At 36.1% G+C, this 20,501-nt stretch overlaps 1 protein-coding gene across 1 annotated transcript; it reads right to left on the reverse strand.

Annotated features, from left to right (window-relative positions):
• Nucleotides 1–11,427: 11,427 nt before the first annotated feature.
• Nucleotides 11,428–13,277, reverse strand: LOC130726653 (uncharacterized). Its single transcript, XM_057577958.1, has 2 exons — nt 13,130–13,277; nt 11,428–13,016 (listed from the first exon to the last, which is right to left on the reverse strand). The coding sequence occupies exons 1-2, from the start codon at nt 13,145–13,147 to the stop codon at nt 12,600–12,602; spliced, it is 435 nt and encodes a 144-aa protein (XP_057433941.1). The 5' UTR covers nt 13,148–13,277; the 3' UTR covers nt 11,428–12,599.
• Nucleotides 13,278–20,501: the final 7,224 nt, after the last annotated feature.

The raw sequence follows: 20,501 nt of genomic DNA on the forward strand, positions 1-20,501 counted from the left end.
CAACCCAGCACATCAGAGCCAACTTCCCTCTCCTTAGCAATCCTGCATTGGCATACAAACATCCACTTCTGAACATTTCCTTCAGCATGGAAAGACACATTATCAATAGGCACAACATGAACATTCTAAGGAATGTGATAGCGAATCTGCAAGTGTACAGATTGCTTGAAGTAATAAAAAGATCGAACCACAGAGATTGCGTAGTTTATACCCTAAATTAACTAAACTCGGAATGAAAGGACATGAAAATAAAAATTAAAATAAAGAGATGATTGGTTTTTCGTAGGTAACTTAACTGCAATAAAATTAAAGAAAGCAAATAACACGGTTGAAGTGAATTCAATTTAAAAGCGCGCTAGGGATCATGATTTCATTAACCTTCTCCCTATGTATCTTCCCAAACAGTTATAATTATGAATTCAATTAATTATCTAGGTGCTAAGCCTAATTGTCTACTTATCAATTCCTTGCATAAGTGTCCCTTCCAATTAATTAGTGATAGCTAATTCCTTAGTACCTAATCCTAATTAATTAGAGATGAAGTTCAATTCAATTCAGGCAAACACAAGCAAATCGTTACCCTTATTCCTAAGGCGCACAGACCCTTGCTCAACTTCTCCCCAAATCCCTAAATTCTACTAATTTTCCAATTGTATAGAAAATAGTACGACAAACTATTGCAATAGAAAGTATCAATTAAAACAAAGGAGAAATTCAAGAACTAAAATAGAAATCATAATCATAACTGAAACTTGGTTCAAAACATAGTTTAAAGGAAAACTAGATCATTCACCCTAACTCTAAGGAGTTTAGCCTGACATGACCATTAAAAAATGGCAGACTTTTACATGATGGTTTTTTAGAGGGGGCAGGAATGTTGTTTGTGTTTTATCCAATCAGTGCTTGCCATGGAGTAAGTGGGTGCCATGTCATCTCAACTTAATAAAAATCAGAGTTTGGTCCCCAAACTATAGGAATTAATATAATTAGTATATCATTTCCTTTTAATCAGTTATTAATTTAATTAGCCAGAAATAGTATATCTGAAAAATCTAATTTGGGGAAAATCATTGTAAATCTGAAAAATCTAATTTAGGGAAAATCATTCAGAACCCTAAAATCAAAATTCCATTCCTCCTGCAACTCCAACCATCACCGCCACCCCTGTTCATCACCGCCCCTGCTCTTCACCGTCGCCCCTGTTCATCACCGCCGTCGTTGCCCCTGCTCTTCACCGCCCGTGTTTCAGTTGGATTTTATCTCCAGTATTCATCATCACTGTGTTGCAATCGGGTTCTTCACCGTGTTGCAACTTCAACCATCAACTTTTGTAACACCCCATTTTCTGTTATTAGGTTATTTATTATTTTATTTTAATTAGTATTATGGTATATGGTAATTAAGTGATTTTGTTAGATAATTAAGTGATTATGTGATATAGATAAATAAGGTTGTTAGGTTTTTGTGTGAGTAATTGAGAGTGGGGCCCATTAGTATGACTATTTAAGGGATATGAGTGAATTAGAAAGAGAGAAATCAGAATTTGAGAATTGGAGAAGTTAGCAGAGGAGAAGAAAAGAAGCGTGAAAGCAGAGAAGGAGAGGAGAAAAGAGGAGAAAACTTAGAACTGATCTACAAGAGGTAAGGGTTTGAATTCATGTTTTGTGGATTGGTATGATAGTGGATAATGATAGAAAGCATGATTTAGGAACCCTAGGTTGCAAAAATTCCCAAATTGAAATAGTTAGGGTTTGGTTTTTAGATGATTTTGGGGGTAGATGATAGGCTTGCATGATGCGCAGAAATTTACGTTCTCTTGTACCCTTTTTCGTGCTATGTTAATGGCCGAATTTGAAGAAGTAGTCTTCATAAAAGTTGTAGGTTTTTCTGTTACGAAACTTTTGCCACTGGTTTCACGTCATTCCGACGTCTGTAGCTCGAGTTATGTGTATTTTAGTGAGTATAGGTTAAGCTGTCCAGTTTCTTACGAACTGCGGTTAGTGTACGATTTTTCCTGATTTTTGTACTTTGAGTTGTGACTTGAAAATTTATAGAGGTTTACAAAACGTGTATACGGAACCATGATAAAAATATTAGATTTTTCTGAGTATATTTGATAATTTACATCTGTTTAATAGTTCATTAGATGTGTGGTGCGCGCACATGGCGAGTTGCGCAGGAAGATGTCGCAAGATGTCGCGACATGGCGAGTTGCGTAGGGAGATGTCGTGAGATGTCGCGACATGGCGAGTTATTCAGCGACATGGCGAGTTGCGTAGGAAGATGTCGTGAGATGTCGCGACATGGCGAGTTGTGCAGTGAGATGTCGCGACATGGCGAGCGTGAGCATGTCGTGAGTTTTTGGGAAAATTTAGAGAGAAATCCAGTCTTTAGGAAATAGTTGCAGAACCTGTTATATATGAATTATATTTAATTTACATCTATTTTTAATAATCATTATATGATGTTGTTTCTGAATTGATGTTATGTTTGAGATGCTAAGTTGTTGTGATTGCAAGTTGTATAATTGATAACATGTAATATGTGTTTTGTGCAACTGGTGATGAATATGCTAAAATAATTAGGACTTGGAGATGGTCTGAATATGCATATGTTAGTTGAGTTTTGCACAATACACTGCATAGTTGTCAAGAGGCAATGTTTGCTAGTTCTCGTGGAGGCTAGTGACTTGTCCCAAAACTGGAGTGGTTTTGAAGCCTAGAGCGAGGGCTTTATTGGTGGTTATCTGTCTGGAGTGGACGCGGTGATACCGCTAAGGATAACAACTTTGGTACCAAAGGCATTTGCACGGGTCTCACTTGAGTCATATGTGTTATGGTGATATTTTTGGAGAGATTTGATGTGGTGGTAATTAGAGACTATTATATATGTTCTAATTGAGCTATAATTTATGGAGTATTTGCCATAACTGTGAACTTGATTAATTATGTTAAAATTACATAATTTATTATTTGTTAGTGAATGTGAGTAATTTATGTGGAGCATAGATAAGCTTTTACATTATTTATTATTATGCTTATTCATATGATATGAGTTCTCACCCTTCTGTTGGAATGATGTTCTATGCGACATCGCTCAGGTACCGAAGATAGTCGAGCTTCTCGCGAGGGTTAGTTGGAGGAGCTAGTCTTTCATTTACGGTTTAGTTAGGGGAGTCATGCTCTGTTATGTAACACCGGGAAACGTTTAGTTTTGTACCTTGATGTTAAGAGTTACCTATGAACTCTCTTTATGTTAAATTTTGGAGTTGAAATAAATCCGCTGTGCTATGCATATGATGTTGCGACATTAAAGTTGGAAAATTTATATATTTATTATGAGCATGACAGGTGTTTTGATTTATGTTTCTGGAGAATAAGTGTGACACCCTCTGTGTTATGCATTTTACTCTGATTTATGGCTTAATAATTACGTGGGGTTTAGAGGGTGTTACATTAGTGGTATCAGAGCATGATTGGTCAGTAGTCTAGGGTTATTAGCATGTCTAATTCTTGTTGTATTCGATATGTGTTTATGACACAATCGATACTGTTTTGGAATTCCTATCCCGAGTTGTTCGTTTAAGGCAATTTTCGAGGGCGAAAATTCTTAAGTGGGGGAGAGTTGTAACACCCCATTTTCTGTTATTAGGTTATTTATTATTTTATTTTAATTAGTATTATGGTATATGGTAATTAAGTGATTTTGTTAGATAATTAAGTGATTATGTGATATAGATAAATAAGGTTGTTAGGTTTTTGTGTGAGTAATTGAGAGTGGGGCCCATTAGTATGACTATTTAAGGGATATGAGTGAATTAGAAAGAGAGAAATCAGAATTTGAGAATTGGAAAAGTTAGCAGAGGAGAAGAAAAGAAGCGTGAAAGCAGAGAAGGAGAGGAGAAAAGAGGAGAAAACATGGTAGTATTCCTGTGGTAGCTTACTTAAAAATAAAGCCTACGGGTCACGGGTTCTAGTCCAACCTGCAACTGATTTTAACTATTTTAACATTTTATTCTGTGTAAAATATAATACATATGTAGAGTGCGATTTAATCTCAAAGTGTTTCATGTCCTAGTGGTATCTTGATTCACAATATGCCTACAGAGCATAGGTTCGAGTACAACCTGAAGTAGATTTTTTGTAATTTTAACATTTTACTGTTGTTTTTTTTAAACAAATATTCTTCTTTTATGATAAATATAAAATAATCAATTTTTTTTTGAAAGGAAAATAATCAATTTCAAATACATATAAAATAATCTTCAAATATAACTTTTTAAAATAATCTCCTAATTCTATGTATATTTTTAAGAAATTTTTTAAGTTTTTTAATTTTTTTAGGTCAATTTTAAAAAAAGTTAAATAGAACTTATAGTCATTGCTTTATATCGATTAAGGTATAAGTTAATATTGCCATGTAGCACTTATAATCATTGTTATATATCGATGAAGGTTTAAGTCAATATTTCCATATAACACTTATATCCATTGCTATATATCAATTAAGGTCTAAGTTAAGATTTCCCTATAGAACAAAGAGTTATTGCTTTATTTTAAGGTCTTAATCGAGGGTTGCACTTTTCTTAATCGTACTATATCGATGGAGGTCTTAGTTGCCCTATAGCACTTATAGCCATTGTTATATATCGTTTAAGGTCTATGCCAAGATTGCTCTATAGAACATAGAGTCATCGCTTTATATCGATTAAGGTCTAAATCAAGATTACCCTATGGCACTTATACTCATCGCTTTATATCGATTAAGGTCTAAGTCAAGATTTCCCTATAGAACATAGAGTCATCGCTTTACATAGAGTCATCGCTTTATATCGATTAAGGTCTTAATCGAGGGTTGCACTTTTCTTAATCATATTATATCGATGCAGGTCTTAGTTGCCCTATAACACTTATAGTCATTGTTATATATCGTTTAAGGTCTAAGTCAAGATTGCTCTATAGAACATAGTGTCATCGCTTTATATCGATTAAGGTCTAAGTCAAGATTGCCCTATATAACTTTTAGTATTGCTATATATCGATTAAGGTATAAGTCAAAATTGCTCTATAGAACATAGAGTCATCGCTTTATATCGATTAAGGTCTAAGTCAAGATTGCCCTATAGAACATAGAGTCATCGCTTTATATCGATTTAGGTCTTAGTTGTAACACCCCGATTTCCGGGTGCCACTTCAGTAACCAAAAATAAATTCTACGCGGAAAACAGGTAATTTTTTTTTTCCGTTTGATTCCTTTTTAAATAAAGCAATAGAAAATAAAGACATAACCCAACACTAACTAACCAATATACAAATATATACACATGTACAGCCTCAGCTGCACTCTCCCGTCACGCGCACTCGCAGTGACTCCGAAGTAGTGTGCCCGTAGGCAAATATTTACAGATCCAGAAGTGTGGGTGAGAAAATTATAAGTACAATCCACTAAGAGAAAGTCGGCCTCAAAATGGCCTAAGCAAAGACCCCTATGGTCCGGCTGACTCACTGTGATTCCTTAGTAAGAGAACCACACAAAAAGTCATGCGTCAGGAACCTACCCTTTCCCAAAAGCAAAACGAATCAGAGCTCTACACAAAATATGACGCCTGCCTAAACCTACCCTCCAAGTACCGCTCAAAGCTCCTCCTCCTCATCCTCGTCGCTCGGCGATTATCTATCAACGTCGGTGTCGGAGTCGGAGTCCAAGTCCACATCGAACTAAAGTCGGCAAGTTGAAGCTCAGCTCCATGCGTCGTAAAGCTCCATTCATTAGACGTCCACGCTCGTCAGTCCAGTACTCCATGACCCTTCCCCGGTACGTCGCGCGATGACCCACAAGATAGATCACCCAAGCGGTGGGGGCATGTCAGTCAACCAACTCAAACCTGATCCCCCCCCCGAGGGAGAGACCATCGAAACCCAATCCAGCGTCGACATCTAATAGCAGGCCGACCGCCCAAACACAAACATGAAACCAAAGCCAAGGCTCTAGGGTCAACTCACGGAAATAAGTAGATATACACTCAACATGTGAGATGGGGTATAGATATATATATATATATATATATATATATATATATATATATATATATATATATATATATATGTTGTTATATAAACATATAGATAATCCTAGCATGTTATGGCTCTAACAATGCTTCAATAAATCAAACAGCACACAATCCCAGTCAGAATGAATGTATGCGTGAAATGCAATCAATATGATCCGGATTGTGACGCATTCCCGTTCGCCACAAGTGAAGCATTCCCGTTCTTCACTATGGATGAACCATTCCCGTTATTCATCCTTGGTGAACCATTCCCGTTATTCACCGTATGATGAACCATTCCCGTTATTCATCATTAATGCATTGGTGAACCATTCCCGTTATTCACCCGATTGATGCAATATGGTTAGCCAAACATCGAATCGTCCTCACCACACCAGTGTTTAGCCCAAACCCAATCTCAAAACAAACCCAAGAGTTAGTGTCGGTCAATACAACACAACTCGGAGTTAGTGTCGGTCAATACAACACAACTCCAATAACAAAACCCAAAATCAAAGCCAGAGTCAGTGTCGGTCAATACAACACGACTCGGAGTTAGTGTCGGTCAATACAACACAACTCCAACACTCAAAACCCAGAGTTAGTGTCGGTCAATACAACACCACTCAAACAACAAGAGTACCAAAGTACTCGGGAGTTTAGTGTCGGTCAATACAACACAACCCCAACAACAAAACCCAATGTCAAAACCCAGGGTTAGTGTCGGTCAATACAACACAACCCCAACAATAAGAGTACTAAAGTACTCGGTGACTTTCAATCATCACCATAGCTCACCTTAGTGGCTTTTCCCAATCCCAAGACCCACAACAAAAGTCGACTTTTCCCCGTCTTTCGCAATTATTTTCCCTTTAGTTCCCTATATTTATTCGTTAATAAAAACGTTCCGAATTGGATTAGTCAAGTTATGAGTTTATTCCTCAAAGTCTAAGTCTCCCAAAGTCTCTAGTTTTCGAAAGTCTAATCATTCTAAGTTTCCAAAGACCAACCACCCAAAAGAAATTTCCCGGGGAAAGTCTAAGAATACGAACAAATGGCTAAGTCTCAAAACTCAAGTTTGAACTTGCCTAGGGTTGTACATCCAACCCGAAATATCAAAGATCACCAGATCAATGAATCCCCACTCCGAAGTCGCGTCAAAGCGCACAATTCAACAACATCTCAACATCATAAGGTATGTAAAACATCATAACCTCAGTTCATCAACATAATCAACATCAAAGTAAAGCATAAGTCGAATTCATCGACGCCTATCATGCAGTCATAGCTATTAGTAAGTTGCCCTAACCTCGAGCTGCTCCAGCCTCGTGATCTAAATCTCCTTCACACAAATGCTCTGAAACTCCCAAAGTTCCTTCAACTGAACCTCGGAGAAAAACAAAGCAGAATCCAAACAAAATCGATTAGTTCGATCGCAATACAACACATAAACGATAGACAAAGCATTAAAGCTTCAGAATACAACAATCGAGTACGAAAAGACAAGTTTTCGAAAACGAAAAACTCCCCACCCATTGATATAGCTCTCGGCCATAAGGGAAAAAGGGCTCCGGCTCTTTTTCTTCGATCAAATCTGTTTACAAGGTAGTTTTAGGGTAAAACTAAGGCAAAGAAACTGTCGGAACAATTTTCAGACGATCGGATCAAAATACGGCTGTTCAGGGGCGTTTTGGTCCAAAATAAAAGCTCAAAACCTCAAAGTTATCAGTTCGGAAAACAAATTTGACAGCAATGATCCTAACGACATCCTTGAAAACTAATCCTAAAGGCACGAAGTCAGATTACGACTTTTCGACAGTAAAGTTTCGAAATGTGCGACAAAAAGGGTTTTGAAACAGTTTTTCAGATCTTGGACAACTCGATCACAATCGGCGAATACTGACGGAGGTTTTAGGCTCTTGGGCACGTAAGGAAGATAACCCAACAGAGAAATCAGGAAAAACGGACAGTTTTACGAAAAGCTCGAAACTTTGAGCACAGAAACGACTAAAGAAACGCAGTAGAAACAGTGATCAGAGGTAAGAATCAAGCTAGTTACCTCGATACCTTGAAGTAGGAACGAACTGCGCGAAGATCGGTCGAGTTTCGGCGAAAATCTCCTCCCCTCTTTCTCTCCTCAATTCTCGGCCACTAATGGAAGAAAATGGAAGATATTTTGATTTTTCAACTATTTATAGGCAGGTGAAATCGCGGGAAAATGAAAATTTCGCGATTCCGATTTTTGCAGCACATTCACCGATGAATTCTAAGAGAGATTCTGGCGTCAGAATTCCAGAAATCAAAACATATCTCTGACATTTGGGAAAAACGATATCTAAAATCCCAAAAGCGGTGTAAGTTAATCTGTCCCAAAAAACTACTTTTTGCTGTGATGGTCAGACGACAAAACTTCCTTCTGAAGAAAGATTGGAAACGTCGAAACAAATCTGGCAGCGTGGACGGAAACTTCGTTAGAAGTCCCGAATAGAAAAAGTCTTCATCCAGCGCTTGAATCTAAGGTTTCGAAGCAAAGAAGTTAGCGTCGTCGGACTTCCGAAAAGTGAATACTATCGTGCGTACAGTCCAGGGTTCCGAAATGAAACGCTGGGCGAAGGAAAAATAAAGAGAACCTTTAAATTTTTCCAAGGATTTGAAATCTCACTTAAGACGTTGCTCTAAAAGCGAAATTAGCCTATTCTGGACACGCTCGCCATAAGGCAGGTGTGCAGACGACTCGCACTAATTCCCAAGACAACTACGCAACATTCCTCAAGCAATTCCTGAACTTTCTTCTTCATTAATCTTTCTCAAACATCAAACTCCTGTCACGCTTACACTGATTCTACGCGTGAATCGGAAATTAACTTGCTCTGTAAATCCAGGTCTTACATTAGTTGCCATATATTATTAAAGTAACCAATTATAATATATATATTTATAATAAAGCGCAAACCATCATTGTCTTGTAATGTAGCCTAGCGGTAAGCAAAATAATTGATACATTTAACATCTTGTGTTCAAATCCTGACTGAAGCTTTATTCTTAATTTTTTTAATTGTTGCTCTCGTTTTAACCAAACACCCCTATGAGGTTCGAACCCCGATCACGGCACAGATAGGGGAGGGAAGTTACCACTAGGCCAACTAAATTTAATATATATATATGTGTAAAGGAGACTTGAATTCTTTTGCATTGATTACCTTACCTTTATATTAAATACATTAGATAATAAAATACAAAACAAAAAAAAAATAACTACATCTACTTTATTATTCATTATATTAATAAATAATTGTTAAGCTTTTCAATTTCCAAATTAAAAAAAATTCAATTTCCTATATTTTAAAATAATTATTAATATTGATTAAATTTTAAATATTAATTATAACTTGAGGACAAATTTTAGATGATAATAATAATTTAAATTGACTACCTTTACATTAATAAAAATATATAGTAAAATAACTTTTACATTTATAAATAATTGTAAAAAATTTCAAATTATTATATTAAAGATAAAATTACTATTTTAATTTTCATTATTAATCATAAGTTGATGAATTTAAAAACTTAACCAATAAAACTTATTACTACATTTTACGTATAAATAAAAAATTAAGTACTAAAGTTAGATATTGTCTTAATAAATTATATATATATAAAATAATATTGGGCTGGAGAGATTAATTAAATTTTTATTTTCATTTCAATTAATTATAGACATAAGGTTGAAAAAATGAAAAGATACAAAAATAGCACAAATTAATATCTTTTAAATAAAATAAACATGTTAAATATTGTAATTAGTTAATGGTTGAATGCTTTTTGTGTATATATATTTTGGAAATTACTTTTAAAATCTAAAATGATTATGCATGGTGTTTAAATAAACTATAATGTAGTTTTGTATTATTTTAAAGAATAATTTTAAATTTACTTGTGATTTTTCTTAATAACGATAGTAATAAATTATTGATGAATATTTTATGTTATTAACTTCATCGTTAACTATTGATAGTCAATTTTCATTTTCTTATAAAAAAAAAGATTAATTTATTACGTAGTACTTAAAAATAGTTAGAATATTAACTATCAATCATAAATTGAGAGAGACAATTAAGAAATATATTTATATGTAGACAGTATTAATAATTTAAATTAAATAATAGTAAAGATAAAATTTATTCATGAATGTTTCTAGAAGATATTTATTATTAAATATACTGCATGTGTGTATTATTTGAAAAATAATTTCAAATATGTTTTTTGATCTATTATATAGTAGTAGAAATATTTTCTCAAGCTTTCTTATGTTATTAATAATATTTTTCTTTTCAAAAAAATTTATTAAATTTCAGTAATATCCTTTATTTACATAAAGAGAACTCTAATACAAGTAATTTAATGCATCAAAGAAACTCTAATACTATATATTTAGATGTCTAAAAATAATAATTTTTTCTATTACATTTTTATTGAAGAAATATTTTAATATTTATTATTTATATAATTAAACTATAGTAATTTTTATATAATATTAAAAAAATCGTAAATAAACCCGTGCAACGCACGGGTATAATATCTAGTTGATAAGTAATCCACTAGTAAATTTAATATACTACACTTCAGTTACCATTAATAAATTAAAGTCAACTAGTTAATTGCACCTTCTAGTGATCACTTTATATCGATTAAGGACTTAGTCGATGATTGCCCTATAACACTTTGTAGTGATCGCTTTACATTGATTATTGACTTAGTCAAGGGATGGTCTATACCACTTTGTGTGATTGCTTCATATCGATTAAAGACTTAGTCGAGGGTTGTCTTATAGCACTTTACAGTGATTGCTTTATATCGATGAAGGACTTAGTTGAGGGTCGCGCTATAGCAGCTTGTAGTGATTGCTTTATATAGATTAAGGATATAGTCGAGGGTTGCCCTATAGCACTTTGTATTGATTGCTTTATATCGATTAAGGACATAGTTGAGGGTTGTCCTATAGCAGTTTGTAGTGATTGCTTTATATCGATTAAGGACATAGTTGAGGGTTGCCCCATATCACTTTGTAGTGATTGCTCTATGTCGATTAAGGACATAGTCGAGGGTTGTCCTATAGTACTTGGAGTGATCGCTTTATATCGATTATGGACTTAATACTTTTCTTAAAAAAACTATATTGATTATGTCTTTAGTAGAGAGTTGTATTATAGCACTTGTAGTGATCACTTTATATCAATATTTAATTAATCCCTACATAAAACTGTTAATTTGAAACTATTATATATGTATTGTTCTACCATTAGTGTTAAATATTTATGTGGTTCAGTGGTCGCTTATTTGTAATTATATGTCAAGGTCCTCTTTTCGAACCCTCCTGGACCAATTTTTTTTTGCTATTTTTTCTTTAACAAAAGCAGAAAAAACAAACAACAATAAGAGGATTCAAAGGTACAGAAGGAAAATAGAAGCAAAAAGAAAAACCAACTATGCTGCCTAAAGCTAAGACAGTAGCTATTACAATAAGAATTAATATCTCAAAATCCACCAGCATCTTGTCCTCTACATCCAACATCCTCTAGCGAAACAATACAGGATCCAAGAAGCAAATCCAAAATTGCAGCAACCGCCAACCCAATTGCAACTTGAAATCAAAAGCCATCCCGAACCAAAAGCACTGATCAATATCCACCAAGGGCCTAGGCATGCCATTAGATTAGTTAACCATTCAAACATTGATGAAGTAAATTCCTTGTTTTGTGCAGACAACCACTTCCATGCTCTCAATTGAATCAAATCAAACAGTCCCATCAATATTCCCATCCTTAAACACAAACGAATTGCGAAAAAACCAAATGGACCAAACCATTGCTGTCCAAATTACCATTACTCCATCCCTCTGTTTTTTATTCCAAACCCCATAAGCACGCTGCACATTCTGCATGATTTAGGCAGCACTGTATTTATTCTCATTCAGCTATAACACGCTCCTTCCAAATGGCAGAAGCAAATGAGCAGGTAAACATCAGATGATCAAGTGACTCCTCCTCGCCATTACATATGGGACACACTGCTGCCAAACTGTCTGATAAAATCCCCCTCTTAAAAAGATTGCTCCTTGTTTGTACTCTATCCCAAAGCATTCGTCAGACAAAAACAATCACATTAGTTGGTGCTGCTATGTCCCAAAGGGACTTAAAAACAGTTTGATCCTCTGATTCCACAGAACCCTGAATGAATTCATACGCCGATTTGACCGAGTACACACCCATGCCACTCGCCTCCTACACCCACCTATCAACCCCATTAACACAAGGAGAAGAATTTCCAACAACCAGCAACAACTCATCAAGCCAACCAAGTTCCCTATCAAGCAAAGGCCTAAGCCAAACAAAATTCCAGCTCCAACTGCCATCACATCACTGGCCCATATCCTTTATCACAAATTCCTTTTGCTCAGACAAAAGAAGTAGCCTTCTGAACTTGCGTGCCAAAATCGCCAACCCATAATTCTTGCCAAAAAATAATTCTCCCACCATCACCCATTTTCCTACTGATATTGATATCTCCTCAAAAGGTAAAACAACAGCAGACAGAGGATCAAGGAGCAAGGCCTGCCGGAGACGCCTTCAACTCCCCCTTGACGCTCTTCCCTAAACTCTGTTAACGAACCTTTGAACGGAACGCCATCCCTGCTCTCTGAAGCCTGAAAGTCTCCAGCCTTCTTCACATCATCGAGCTCTGAAGTTACGTGCTTGGACCCTGTCATCGCATCTTCTCGTCCCAGATCCACCGCCGTCGCTCCCACCACTTCGTTTTCAACGCCATCGTCCAACGCCAGGCCTTGCTCCGTCGTCGTACCTGTTTGCTCGAGCCAAACCGCCGCACTTCCTCGCCCCAGTACCCGCGCCGTCACTGCAGTGGCTGCTATGGGCGGCGAAACCCTAGCAGAACCCGACCCACATGACTTAAATCAGATATTTCAAAATTAAAAAAACAAATTAAAACATATTATTAGTTGGGGGATAAAGTAAAAATTTTAAGAAGTAAAGGGACCAAAATGTGAAGTACAAGACTTACTAGGCTACCAAATGACATGGCAGTCTATCACACTTGGCATATTTTAATTGGCTGTAAAAGGGGGGCATGGCTGCTGTTTAAAACAGGAACAGCATATTTAAGCTTGCCAAAAGAAATTAAAAGAAGTACAAGAAAAATCCTGTGTCACACAATTCACCCAATTCCTATATATATATATATATAGATATATCGCAGCCGCAACCCTTTCTCCCTTCTGTTCCTCCATCACGTGACCACAAATAAGGTTAAATAAAACCTATCAACTGCGCCACGTGTCACGTTTCCATTGGACAAAGCTTTAAGTGGTGGAGTCTTGTGTTTTGCGTACCACGGTCTTATAGCGGACCTCCAACGTGAATGAGCCATGTGGCAGGGACGACACAGCAGCCATTGATTCCTTGGAGGTGCACCATAATTTCCATGTATCATGAGCACTGAATTAGCTTCCCTTTATTAATCCGAAAATCCTAATAAAATATAAATAAAAATGATAAAAATTATAGAAAAATACTAAAAACACATAAAAATAATAAAATGCATGAAATAACCCTAAAGTGCCCTAAAATGACTAAAATATCATAAATTATATATTGAAATGCATAAAAATAAGCTAGAAAAATAACTTAAACACCCGAGTCATCACACCCCTATACTCAACGGCAGCTTGTCCTCAAGTACAGAATAAATCAATTCCAAATCAATTGCCAGCACTTTCAAAATATAAGATACACATCCAACAAAGAACGATGAGTTCATGAGCATACTAGTTAAGAGAAACAAGGAATTCAGTCCAGAGAGAATGAAATCAATAGGACAATGAGACTCAGAGTTCACATCCAAACTCACAAATTTAATCATCAATTATTTAGTGCATCTGACAGTACAAACACTATGCTTCAGTTCTGATAATCAATCAAATCAAGGTCAGACAGTGACATGCTATGCAACAAGAAAGAGATTCTCACAGGTTATAACTTGGCCAAGGTGTAACTTTAGGTAGGATAAGAAAAGGACAAAGCAAGGCTACACAAACAGACAGTTAAGTGATCTATTTCTTCTTTCAATTCAGAGCATTTATTTAAAGCACTCAAGGTTCTTTCTCTCTACTCTCCTCTTTTTATTTGCAAACTTTGCTTTTTTTCTTTTTCTCATTTTTTTCTTTCTTTTCATTTTTCATCATTTTTTTTTCAAGCACTTTGCTTGTTTTTCATGCACACTAGGAGAGAGAGGGAACCGATACGCTAATATTTTTTTTTTCTCTTTGCTCAATTCACAATTCAGATCACTTAACAGTTCATGAATATTTCCAAAGTTAGGGACCAAGAAAATTCACATTTAGGCTCAACTTGGGCAACTAAGGAATAACTGAAAAAAAAATCTGAAGGCCATAAAGAATGCCTAATAATCTCTTAACAAATCACAAGCATAACACTATCGAACCGACATGCATGTCAAAGCAGAACCAAGCAAGTGCAAGCAGGTCAGGAATCATTAGAGATAACTCATCACTCAGCAAAAACAAGGGGTAAAGAGATGAACCCCAGTGAACTCCTATCACAATATCCATTAAAAACACCACTCAGTCCTAAAATTCACTTACTTCTCTCAATAATATGTCTTATCCAATACATTAACTGCACATGTGTATCACAATTTCCATAAAAATAAGACATAGATTCAGAATTGAAATCACTTGAGTAGTCAAATACAAAGGTGAAATGACTAAGGAGTAAAAGAATGTGCGAAACTAGTGTGTGCAACTAAATAACTAAATGCATAATCATGAAATTTAATGAGAGATGAGTGGTTTAGTAAAACTCCCTGTACTCAATATGGGTGCAAAAAGTGATAGCACCAAGACTCAGTCAGCTGGACCCTCCAGCTCATATTAATTCTTGTAAATCACTTAGTCCTTGTAAACATGAGCTCACAAATTAAAACACCACAATATAACTCAAATAATTCAATGAGACATTATGACTCAAATAAAATAAAAACTCAAACTAACAAGGAAAATCTTTTTGTTTTATTTTTTGGTGTTTTTCTTTTGTTTTTTTTTAGACTTAACTTCAGTTTGGGTCCCTGATGTTTTAAAAATGTGCGATTTGTGCCCCCCGTGTTTAAAACGTGCGGTCAATCTCCCTGATGTTTCTAAAACGTGCGATCGAAGCCCTTTCGTCCATATCCATTTGGTTCCGTCTGTTGACCAAACGGAGCTGCGTCCACGTGTAATAAAACGAGCTAATTTACTCCCTGATCTTTCATCTTTGGGCAATTTGCCTCCCTAATGTTTAAAAACAGAATTTCAAAAAATAAATCTTTAACAGATTGTAATAAAAAAAGATCATTAATTTGTTTCAGAAAAAAAAAATATCATTAATCTTGAATGAAAACAAATCATTCATTATCAAAGTAACACAACCTGAAACAGATTCAAATCAACAACAATTCTAGAAAAAAAATTTTGAATCTTCAATTCATGTTCGTTAACAAAACAACACCTTTATCAAGAATAGTAATAACAATTTTCTCCCTAGTTCATCTCCCACTTTCAAACACACATTTCTCTCCATCTTTCATGAAAAAATCGATCCAGCACAAACAAAAAAACACATAAATAATGCAAGAAACCAGAAATCCAGGAAGATGGGAGGAGGTAAACCCCATAAAATTTAGAGAGGGATAAGTCCTTTTCATCTCATCAGATTTAGCCACCCCATTCATCTTTCAGAATCATCGTTGCCCTCTCTACCTGAAATTCGTGGCCATTGTAAAACCTCAGAGCCACATCCAGATCTGCAGCAAGCCAATAGTTACTACCCAGAAAACCCAGAAATCATCAAAGCAACGAAACCCAGAAGGAGAGTGGAACTAGGGGATTTGCAGGAGGTGATAGTGTTCCTTGTGAGCATACTGTGAGTGGCGTTCTACATGTTTAAGGATGATGTCCTCACTGACGTTGTGAGAGTTCGTATTTAGGGATTTGAACAGAAAAAAATGATGTCGATTTTGTAGATGTGGGTTTTGTAATGGAGAATAGCAGGTTCAGATCTAAAGGCGAAGAAGAAGATAATGAGTTCAGAAGGAAGAGGTGGTGGTTTGGGGTTGGTTGTATATGGTAGACCTTGGTGGTTATTACTATGATGAAGAAAGTGAGATTACAGGTGAAAAAGATGAACTGATTTGGATTTTTTATAATTTATAATTAGTTATATTCTTATATTATTTAGTTTTTTAATTAAATTGTTTTATTTTAAATTTTATTGAAACATGAGGGAGTAAATTCGCTCGTTTTAAACATTAGGGAGACAAATTGCACAAAGATAAAAGACTAGGGAGTAAATTCGGTCGTTTTATTACACGTGGACGCAGCTCCGTTTGGTCAACATACGGAACCAAACGGATATGGACGGAAGGGCTTCGATCGCACGTTTTAGAAACGTCAGGAAGCTTGACCGCACGTTTTAAACACGGGGGACACAAATCGCACATTTCTAAAACATCAGGGACCTAAACTGAAATTAAGCATTTTTTTTTAATAAATACACCAGCGTGGCTCATTCAATTTTGGCACCAAATCCATACCATTTTCATGCTATAAAAACCAGAATTGACGAATGTCATATTGCCGCATGAAATTTGGCACAAGATTAGCATCATTCTTATATTATTAATTCCAGAACAATGATGGTCATGTTGCAGCATGGTATTATGGCACATGATCATGCCATTCCCATGCTATGAATTCCAGAAGCAAAGTTTTCAAACTCTTAAATTCACTTTTTTATTGGAACTAAAACAAAAACGGAAATACTAACAACACTACTAATATTACTAAGATTAAAATTAAACTCAAATGTAAAAGAACACAATTAAACAAGACACATTTGGGTTGTCTCCCAAGAAGCACAATTTTATAGTCTTTGTTAGACTTCCCGGACTCAGAAAACTATCCAGGGTCTATTGCAAATTCGATTAAATCATTTAGTTCATACAAATTTTCACATAAGTTCATCATCACAATGCATTCACTCTCAAAGATCATGGCCAAATAAATCAACTTAAAAGTAAGGAGGTTAGGGAAGTTCTTATCAATGTATTTCCATGAGTGTTTATTTCCCTTACCATATTCACCTTTGATCCATAGGTCATTAAGATATAGGCTTAGACTTTGAGGCTTACCTGCATCATCAATTCATCTCCATACACAAAATCCACATTGAAGGTTTCTTTTGGTCCGGAGTCAATCAATGCTTCTTTCGCTTCACCCATTGTCATGTCTTTTTCTAGTTCTTGACAAACTGTGAGTTCTTCTTCAGGAAATTCTTTCTCTTCTTCCTCAATGGCTTGACGAGAGATATTTTCTTCAACTAACTCGCAATTCTCATTTTCTTCAATTGGTGCTTCCTCACATTGCTCCAAGGAATCACATTCATGACCAATAGGTGATTCGTCATGACTTTGATGACCTGCTCGTGTCCGCAGAATGCAGGATGCTTTTGCTCGTAGGACATTGGATTGAGCTATCCATTCGTGTTCTTGTCGATGAGATCCACTTTCACGAATACACTTCCAATTAGCATAAAATTCTTTCTCCAACTGCAATATAACATGCCTTTTTTCAGCATATTATGCTTCAAGTTTAACTCGGAGTTTTCTCTCGAACTCCTCCTGGGCACTCATAGCTTCAACCTTAGATTGCAGCTCCGCTTCATACTTAGCCCGAATTCTTGCTTCAAACTCCTCTTGTGTTTCAGCCATGGTGTTCGCTTGATTGTACCTTGCATGCACTAGCAAACAACAGTCAGTAGCACCCGCACAAGAGTAATAAATTTAAAAAATAAAAGTCCTAACAATTAGATTCAGATAAAATAGAAAATAAACTAAACACAATCCCCGGCAACGGTGCCAAAAACTTGATAGCGAATCTGCAAGTGTACAGATTGCTCGAAGTAATAAAAAGATCGAACCATAAAGATTGCGTAGTTTATACCCTAAATTAACTAAACTCGGAATGAAAAGACGTGAAAATAAAAATTAAAATAAAGAGATGATTGGTTTTTCGTAGGTAACTTAACTGCAATAAAATTAAAGAAAGCAAATAACACGGTTGAAGTGAATTCCATTTAAAAGCGCGCTAGGGATCTGATTTCATTAACCTTCTCCCTATGTATCTTCCCAAACAGTTATAATTATGAATTCAATTAATTATCTAGGTGCTAAGCCTAATTGTCTACTTATCAATTCCTTGCATAAGTGTCCCTTCCAATTAATTAGTGATAACTAATTCCTTAGTACCTAATCCTAATTTTTTTTATAGGCAATGATATATATATATATATATATATATATATATATATATATATATATATATATATATTGAATGAAGTACAAGGGGTACTTCAACCCAATACCAGGAAAAGGTAAAATAATTACAATAGCATAAGAACCTAATGCTAAAAAATGGTAACCCACCCCACCCCCACCTTGGAAGAATGATCATAGAAAGAGGCCTCATTAAAACCTTACTAGGAAAAACCCCCTTGGGAAAACCTAGTAAGGAAAAAGAGTACCACTAGCTAAGATGAAAGTGAAACTTCCAAGGAGGACTAAAAAACTAGAACTAAATAAGGTAACAGCACCAGCCAACCCCCCAAAAACCATTACACTTCTGCTTGAACGAAAACACCACCCACTACTTGCCTTCAAGGTATGCTCCAAAAAGTGCCAGAATATAGCCATGTTGCTCATAGAAATGATCAACATTCCAATAGCAAACAGTTGAGAAATAACCAATTCCTGCAAGCTCAAACAGATGTACTACTCCACCGTACAAATGCAATGATAATCTTTTGGTCCTTTGGCAAGATAACAAAATAATCCCATCCAAAATACTAGTCTGTCACACGTTGGCACCCTCAACAAAATAGTATGCAGCCTTCAGTTAATGTATAGCAGATTTAATGCACACTAATGGGTTCATTATCCATTCAAACACAGAATAGTGAAAATCACTCACCTTCACTTTGCACCACAGCCAGCTTTGGTATTGTATTAACTCAAGAATTCCAGAACTGTCACTTATCCCATTCTTAAATATAACCTTGTTTCTGAATGACCAAATCGAAGCCACTGTAGCCACCCAAATCATTCTGAGAATTTTATCCATTCTGCCACAACCCACCACATGCTGAGAGAAATGAGATACTCCTTCCTCTGGTAGAACTGTATAGAATCCCAACCACGAATACACCTGCATCCATATCCTCGAAACCACCGGGCATGAGAAGAATAAAAGTGATGAGGTTTCCTCATGCTGAGCACATAGAACACAGTGGTTAGAAACAGAGGGATGTAGAGCATTCCTTCTTTGTAAATTAACCTTCGTTTGAATACGATTAATAAGAATTTTCAAGGCCAACGCCACATGATTGGAAGGAGCTTGGATAGCCCATAATTTGCTAAATATCTCTGATTCAGAAGCAGCCCCATCACCACGAAGATAGTCATACGCTGAACTGACAGAAAATACACCGGAACCTTCCTTCACCCATGTCCACAGATCTGTTTGGCCTATAGTAGGTGAGAAACCAGTCCGCCAGGAAGACATACAATTTAGCATACCCAATTCTCTGCCAAATAACTCTCTTCGCCATTCCAAATTCCACTGCCACCTTCCTGCCACCCAAACGCCAACCTCACTCACGCAAGCCTGCTGTTGTTTTGAAATACTCAACAACCTTGGAAATTTATCTTTTAGAACGCCATGACCGCACCAGTCAATGTACCAGAACAGCATACTGCTACCATCTCCCAACCTTCGACAGATTGATTCATCAAACCAATTGCTACTTCCGCTCTCAAAGCAAATTGAGAAGAGGTCCTTCCACCAAATTGAGGCCTTCTCGTGATATCCTCCTTTATATTTATAGTTCAAAATACAGCTCCATAAACCTGAATCACCTACTATTAACCTCCATCTCCATTTCGCCAGTAAAGCCACATTAAAAAGCCTCCAGTTTTTCACACCTAGTCCACCTTCTGACTTTGGCCTACAAATATTGTCTCAGCTTACCCAAGCTGTCTTTCGAACACCATCAGCCCCTCCCGAAAGAAAATTCAGCATAATACTGTTGCATCTTTTGATTATCCCGGGGGGCATCTTAAAAAATGACAAGAAATGTAGTGGTAAGGATGACAAAACTGACTTGATAAGGCAGATTCTTCCACCAAAAGTAAGTGATTTCTGTTTCCACCTTGACAATCTCCCATGCAGTTTGTTGATAATTGGGGTCCGAAAAGAGAGTCGGCGAGGGTTGCCACCAATTGGGAGACCCAAATATACGAATGGGATCCTCATAACGCTGCAATT

This window comes from Lotus japonicus, chromosome 6 (genome assembly GCF_012489685.1).
Source record: "Lotus japonicus ecotype B-129 chromosome 6, LjGifu_v1.2".
NCBI classification, from domain to species: domain Eukaryota; kingdom Viridiplantae; phylum Streptophyta; class Magnoliopsida; order Fabales; family Fabaceae; genus Lotus; species Lotus japonicus.